This window comes from Anabas testudineus, chromosome 4 (genome assembly GCF_900324465.2).
Source record: "Anabas testudineus chromosome 4, fAnaTes1.2, whole genome shotgun sequence".
Classification (NCBI taxonomy): Eukaryota; Metazoa; Chordata; class Actinopteri; order Anabantiformes; family Anabantidae; genus Anabas; species Anabas testudineus.
In genome coordinates this window covers 5,452,959-5,461,173 of record NC_046613.1, presented here as the reverse complement: position 1 = coordinate 5,461,173, position 8,215 = coordinate 5,452,959, and the positions used below count along the sequence as shown (strand labels likewise).

The 8,215-nt window shown below is 40.9% G+C and overlaps 1 protein-coding gene across 1 annotated transcript; it reads left to right on the top strand.

The window, feature by feature from the left end:
- The first annotated feature begins 233 nt into the window (after nt 1-233).
- On the top strand, nt 234-4,528 carry dpt (dermatopontin). The gene is made up of 4 exons (XM_026344848.1): nt 234-570; nt 3,036-3,161; nt 3,434-3,541; nt 3,744-4,528. Exons 1-4 carry the CDS (start codon nt 296-298, stop codon nt 3,808-3,810), a joined length of 576 nt encoding a protein of 191 aa, XP_026200633.1. The 5' UTR covers nt 234-295; the 3' UTR covers nt 3,811-4,528.
- The last annotated feature ends 3,687 nt before the right edge of the window (nt 4,529-8,215 follow it).

The window sequence follows — 8,215 nt, the reverse complement described above, 5'->3', positions numbered from 1 at the left end:
GTTAACACATGAACACACTCTCCCAAGTCAAGTAAAGCATCATATAAATATCTGACTTGCATGTAATGTGCTGTGTTTTAAGGTAACCCCTTATCTACGGTGAGACTTTGTTAATGCTCTCTCCTAAAGTCTACCTTAAAATGTCAAGTGAGGTCCACTTTTGGATGTTTCCCCTGAGCATAAAACAAATGACACATCACTCCTGGATGCAAAACATCTGGAAGACAAAAGACTTGGAGGAGTTTAAACAGAGGCAGCTGTGAGGGAGTCCAGCAGATCAACTGATTTCTTCAACATGAATCGTGCTCTGATGCTGGTGGCGTTGTCTTTGCTGGCCACTGTGGCAGCTCAGTCTCCGGACCATTATGATATGGACTGGGTGAACAGCTACCGCCAGGGCTTCAACTTCCAGTGTCCCCATGGAGAGGTCCTCGTGGCCATCAGGAGCTACTTCAGTGAGGCGGAGGGCTCAGATCGACTGTGGTCATTTGAGTGTCAGCCCACACCTGAGGGTCTGGGGGAGCCCAGTGACTGCTGGTGGGACGACATCAACCGTGCTGGGATGGAGTGGTGAGTCTTATATCTTTGTTTTATTCATTTATTTATTGATTGAGAGCTGAAGCATGATGGAAGTCGATCACATCTGTTCAGGATTAGGAATGAAATCAGGCAGTGTGCAGTTTACAATTGTAACTTTTATTTAAACATTTAAATTTATAAACATCTATTTATTAGATTTTTAAGAATCTAAGCAGGTTTCACTTCAGTCTTGTTCTTTGCAGAGATGCAGAATTCACTTTGATGAACTGTTGCTGCAGGTTTTTCTCTAGTTTGTAATCACACAGCAAAAAGCACCACATAAAATGTGTGGATCAACAGAGATATAACCAGCAATTATATGAATAAATGATACACAATGATATACGGTCACAGTAATTCAAATCAGTCATCTGGGAACAATTGAGTCAGATTACACGTGGACAGTCAACATCACAGCACAAAATATCTGTGCAGATTAAGTGCAGATTTCCTCTTACCCTGGACGGCAGCTGGGAACACTTTTTAATTTGTTACACTAATTTATTTGTAATTTATTACAGTATGCAAGAAAAACATCTATAGCTACAACTTTTGGAGTAAATGTTGCTCATTAATATCACTTTTAGTCATTTTAAGATAAAATAAGATAAGATAAGATATTCTTTATTGATCCCACATTGGGGATGAGTTTAGACACTCACACAGTTTGGGCAGCGTTTAAAACCCAACACATTATCGCTGCAGTTGTAGTAAATGCCCACTTACTAACTTACTAGCCTGTAGATTGTCAGACTGTAGGGGATGACTGCACCCATCTCTTGCATTATGCTGCACATTAGACAGTAAGATCTATCAAAACCCCTGATAATGTGGTAGTGTGGGGGTAATTTAGTGTTAATTTGGGGAGACTGAGCCTGTCCTTTCTCCCCAAGGATGAAATCAAACGGTGGAAGAAATTGATGGTGTTTTGCCACATTCATCCGTTCGCACATTTCATGCACTGTTGGAAGACCAAGTCGGTTCAGAAGTGGCTTGGTAACTCCCCTGACCTCAAACCCATAGAAAATGCCTGAAACCACAAGAAATACAAAGTTCAGGATGTGCAGCTGTCCAACATTGGTGAGCTGGGGAACGTTTGTGTGCATAGTCACATGGGCTAATTTGTCAAACTGGCAGATTTGATGACCACAACATTGCACACGGTTCTAAAGGGAAACATAGAAAAGTACTACATGTTTGAAAAGTGATATGTCATAAAATATACGTAAGTAAACATTTTTGTTCTATTCTTTTGCCAATGTAAACCTTTCTTTTTCTATTGCGATTACTATAAATAAAACAATCAAGATGAACTAATTGCTTGTGCAGCACAATTCAGCCTGACAAACTTACTCATTTCAGTTGGCTAAAGCACAGTCTCAATCACAGATTTTACCTCACACTTTCCACATGTGTATTTTCCGTTACTGTGATTAAAAAAAATTGAACTGTGTCCACTGTTTTCTCTCATTCAAAGGAACAAAGCCAGGTCCTCCTGGGCCTTCATGACTCACTGTCTCTGTCCATATGCGTCTTCAACTGACAGTTCCTGGGAACATAACCAGTAACTTTTAACAAGATTCATCCAGCAGGCTGTGTCGATGGCTCTTCGGTGATATGTCATTGTATTTTATAGGCCGCAGCATTTTCCTGAACAACACACCATTCACAAAAACTGCATGGTAAAAACAGACTGGGCAACAGGTTCACTCAGATTGGATGACGGAAAGGAAAAATCCTGTCCCTGCTTTTTATTTACTTCTGGTGTCTGGTTTTCTTTATGCGCAGTCAGATCATCTCTTTTCATTTAACCCCACTCCAAATAACTTGCTGGCTTCGTATAAACATGTTCGACTAACTGTCAACTGAAAGGTTGACGTAATTAAAGGAATCAACCTTTAGAAAACCTGTTTGGAGGGAGAACCGTAGCTTGACATTGCTATGTAAACAGCAGCTCGAGTCATGAATCTAACAGATAATGTAGCTGATTCAGCTGTATCTGCTTCAGATCACTTTTTCCAAGCCGGAGCAGAAACACATTGGTGCTCTTCAGATTTACATTGAGTTAGGCTCGACTGCACCCCCTGCACTGATTCAGGGACACCGCTCTCTATCACTGTCACACTGTTTGAATTACACTGGCTGGGACATTACCCTGAATGACTGAAGACTGTGCCCGTGTTGCCATGACAAATTTCTCCACGTACACTGCAGCTCCTGCTGCCTGGACCTGGTATTCTCGAATAATGTGCTGTGGTGATAGCAGTGTGTATGGGCCATAAATTATCTGCAGTGTCAACAAACCAGTATTTATTCCAAATGATATAAACACATCTCTTGTTGGTCTAAAAAGTCTCTCACAAAAAACACTTAAGTTTTGTGTTTTGTTGGAATGAATGGAAGAAGCACAATGATTTTTTTTTTTTTAACTAAATGTCTTTCATGTGTCTCTGCAGGACTTCAACTTGCACCCGCAATGGCCTGGTAGCAGGAGTACAGAGCAAGTACTTTGAATCAGTTCTGGACCGGGAGTGGCAGTTCTACTGCTGCTATTACAAACGCCGCTGTCCTTACTCCTGCATGTACGTTTGCACAGAAAAATGAATACGTTAAAACTATGACATCGAGTTAGATGAGTTAAGCATTCATGTGAACAGTGGCACTGGGCAAATCTTTTACAAAACCTTGAACAAAACAAAGTTAGCTGTTGTCTTTGTTCAGATTTGGTGCTAAACAAGTCTAACCATCGTCTTTCTGTAGCTTTATATTTAGCTGACAGTCATGAGAAATAAATAAATGTGTTTCTCAAATTGTCAAATCGTTCTGTTTTTCCCATTTTTATTGCTTTCCACAGGAAGACATCTGACATTCCTGAATACTACAGAGAAGAGGGAGAGCTGGTGGTTCCCAGTTATGGCTACTTCATCCGAGGAGCACAGACCACCTTCAGTGGAGTGCTAAGGTTGGCTTCAGATTACATGTGGCAGCAGTTTCACTCTACCCAAAAACTGCCTAAATTCTCTCATGGCTGAGTTGGAAGAAGAGCTTTCAGTTGTGAGGCCCATGAGACCTGAATTTATTGTCAGACCAGGCAAAAAGAAACCATAAAGTTTGGTAATTTATGATGCTTAACTGACACGACTTGTCCTTTCACTTTGTTTCAGAGATCGGCAATGGAAGTACATCCTGTGCAGAATGACAGACTTTGACTGCGAATTTAGGAATTTATAGACTTGTAAGCAGTAATTTAACCTTTCACAGAAAGTTCTAACTAAAATGCCATGTTTACTCTTACATTTAAACAAAAATATTATACTGACATTACACATAACTCATATGTTTCATGTTTTCATGTATTTACTTTTAATAAATGAATCAACCACGGGCATGTGATGCCTGTATAACCACTGTTTTTAGTCTAGCGTGCACAATGACTTCACTGGGGATTGCTGTTTTCATTTAGTTGCAAGCAGAACTGAAAAAGTGGTTTTACAAAACAAACTCAGTTACTTGATGCTGTTCATGGTGGTGGAAAACACTACGTCAGGCTGCGCTCCAAGATTTCGTAGTTGAGGTCAGGTGACTTTGAAAGCTAAGGAAAAGGGCTCACGCCATTTTCATGCTCACAAAAAGGATAAAGTGAGCTGCAGTGTGACTGATGGGGATATTGTCTTGGAAAGAGCGTTGGCAACAGTCACGTATGTGTTAGAAGTAATAAAAGGCTCATTCAGAAACACTGGCAACTCGAGCTTCGCATGCAATGAAATGTGTCCCACCTGCTTTCAATTGACCTTACATCGCTTCTTTATTAAAGTGTCTTGTTCACTTTGGCAATTTCAACTATACTGTACTGAAACTAATGTAGCCCTCTGTTTAAATGAGATTAAAACCAGGACATTTATTTAAGGTAAAAGTGCTGTCTGCTCATTCATTTAGGATTTTTGTGACATTTTGCATCATGAAAAAAAGATCCAATAACATAACATTTCATTTCATGTAAGAGTATATTTCAATTCAAGCTAGAAATAAGAATAGGAAGTAGAATAGCATTGAGTCTATTGAATACAAAACTAAACACTTAAACTGTCTATTGAACAGGATAATGCAGAGTATCAGTCTTTCAAAAGAATGAACTCAGCCATGACGATACTAGCGGCTCCTTTGGGCTCATGTTGCAATGCTGGTTAATATTGCCATAACACACATAGACTGCTTCAAGGGATTCCTATATCAGCAGCTAATCAGTTTTTTTGTTGCAATATTTCTGCCCTAACCCTAACCCTAATTTGAAAAGTGGATGAAATATTTTAATAAGTATAGCATATAATGCAATTTCAAGTAATTAAACATTTCAAAGAGATAGTCATTAGTCATTATGGGAAATACATTTGAATTATTGTAAAAAAATGTTCATATTGTTTTCTTAACACTGACTCACTTCAAAGTTTCATCCTATGGTTGAAGGCTTGTGTAGCACAGCGTTCTCTAACCTTCTCTCTTTGTTGACTGGTAATGAATGGTTGGCTTTTTTTACCAATACATCTAATAGCATGTGAACTCAAGTGAAGCAGTAACAGAGCAAAATAAAGTGTCCAGCAGACACCTAGTCCTCGTGTTTGTCCCACTTGTTTCGAACGGGAACAGTAGCATTTCTTCACCAGCTTAACTCTTGAAAGTGAACTGAAAGCCGTTTGAATGGAGTGGAGTGATCTGGTTGAAGGTCAGCGGGCTCATTGCACTTGTCTTGAAAAGAACTGGGGACTGGGCCAGTAGCCTTCAGCAGTGTTTGTTTATGGCAACTGCTGTCTCGAGGCACATGGCCAAACAGCACAGCGTGACACAGCTGTCCCCTGAGCCAGTGGCCAGTGGACAGCCACACGCCTGCAGAGGCCTCTAGCCCTCAGAGACCCACTGTCCCTGTGGTGGAAACTTCCTTCCTCAGCTGGGAAAAATATATTGTCGTGGGATATATTGTTCTGCTTCTTCCTCTTCACTCTCCAATACGTTTTCATTTCGGCTGGATGAAAAATGATCCTTTCAAAACAATATTCACACTGGCTGTAATTAGAGTTTAGGGAGGAGCCACAAAGCTATTAAAGTCTCCTTACTGCAATCACTTTTAGAATCTGCAGTTATCCAACATATAATTAAGAGCTAAGTATACATTTATGGCAACAAAGCCCCATAGAAAAGAAGGGTTTAAGTTCTGATGAAAACCGGCTCCTTCCAGGGGGTGGCTGTAGATCAGGAGGTAGAGCTGCCATCCACCAATCGTGGGGTCAGCAGCTCAGTCCCAGGCTCCTCCTGTTCATATGTTGAACGGCCCTTGGGGAAAACATTGAACCCCAAGTTGCTCCTGGTGGGTCAGGTCATCACACTGCATGATAACTTCTGCTGTTGGTGTTTCTGTGTGTGTTTGAGTGAATGAGAAGCAACACCGGGAAGTGCTTTAGGTACCGGTACGGTCTGTGAGTGCTTGTTATCATCTACCATTTAGAACAGCATACATTAGATACACTTTGACTATGAATACTGAATTTAATTCTAATGCATATTTACTTCATGAATTGCAATCACAGTGGGCATTTATTGGATTTTATGTAAACATAATGTAGTCAAAGAAATTCACACATTTGAGAAGAAACTGAGGGCTTACAGTCAAATACTTAGGGACCTAACTTTTTATGTTGAGTAGCCTACTAGGTACTACGTGACGTTTTGTTTTGTTGCAGAAACAGCTGGAATGAATCTCAACTGAAAATATCTGTACCAAGTTTCATGTCACAACAACAGTCACAACACAGAGTGTATCAGCATCATATTGGTGCTAGAGAGCGAGTCTGAGCGTATCTAGTTTAAAATTAACCCTGAACTAATCAATCATTAGAATAATAAATATAATAGCAATGGAGCACTTGTATCCATCTTACAACTTAGAAATCATCAACTTCACAGCCGATGCATGAGTACATCCCTCTCTCCATTCAGAACTTGAGACCAGCTTGTGCAGTAAATGCCTGCGTTCATTAACTGTGATCCAGTGAAGCTTCTGTGCAGCCAGAGCTAAAAATCAGACACAAACAGCTTCTCAGAGAGGCTGTAACAAAAATCCTTCTAAAACTAATTTTAGTGTTACCAAACAGGTCAGTGCTCAGAACACAGTGCTGGACAAAAATAAATACATTCACATGTAGTCATTTCTGAACTATTTTAGATGTCAACACGTCGTTAGTGTCAATAGCTGCTCCTGTGCTCTTCCTGCAGTCACTAAATCATCCGACAATTCACCCACCTCAAATATTATAATACTGTTATAATTGTACCCTGCAAAGAACGCACAAGCTGTGTTGGATGTTTGTCACTTCTGGACCAAAATGAAATATTTTGGTAAACATTGGTTGGATTGCCACAAAGTCAAACCAAAATGTTTATTTACAAAGCTGATTTACAGAAAAGTTGGGAGTTTTTCTAAAATGCCACAAAAACTTGAACCCTTCAGTCATGTGGTAAAAGACAAAAACAAAAGATTTTCTGTGTCTGACCAACGTTTCTGCATTTTGTAAAAGTAGTTTGATAACTGCAACACACTTCAAAATAGTTGGGACAGATGCAGATGCTTTCCTTTTAATTACTAGGAGAGGTGATGCAACACCTTGAAGAAGGTGAAGAGGAACAGGTGAGCAGAGGGAGGAGGGAGACAAAGGTCAGGTCGGGTTGTTCTGTGGTACTTATGTATTTAGCATTGTGCAGAGGAATGAAGGTTAGCTGCAGCAAGACAGAATAAATGTGTGTGAATGAGAGAGAACCAAGTGGAACGGTGAGGTTACAGGGAGCAGAGGACATCTGACATGGGCTGTCCCTCTGATGGACTCATTCCTGTTCCTGTCCATCCTCATCACTCCCAAAGAGAACCTCAACTTCTTATGCTCTGCTACCTCCAGCTCTGGCTCGTGGTTTTTCTTCAGTGACACTGTCTCTAAGCTTTATAGCATCGCTGGTCTCACCACCGTCTTGAACACCTTTTCTTTTATTCTCGCTGATCCTCTTTTATCACACACCAACACTTTTCTCCAGCCGTTCCATTACTTCTGCTCCCTGTAACCTCACTGTTCTGCTTGGTTCCCTCTCATTCACACACATGTATTCTGACTTGCTGCAGCTAAGCTCCCTCGCCCTCCCTCTCGCCACAATGTCATCTGCGAACATCATAGTCCATGGAGATTCCTGTTTAATCTCATCTATCAGCCCACCCACCTCCACCTTGAACTCCTGTGTCACACCTACAGCACACCTCACCACTGACAGCTCTCATGTCTGACATACTTCTCTGACACTCCAGACTTCCTCGTACCACAGCTGCTTTCTCTGCACCTTGTCATACGCTTCTCTATCTCTATGAAGACACAATGCAACTCCCTTTGCCCATCCCTGTACTTCTCCATCAGCATCCTCAGAGCAAATACTCTACTGCCTCCTCTCCTAGACACTCCCATACCTCCACAGGTATGTCATCAGGACCAGCTGCCTTTCCACTCTTCATCCTCTTCAATGCCCTCCTCACTTCACTCTTACTAATCTTTTTGCTACTTCATGCTCCACAACACACACCTCTTCTACTTTGTTCTCTTTCATTTTC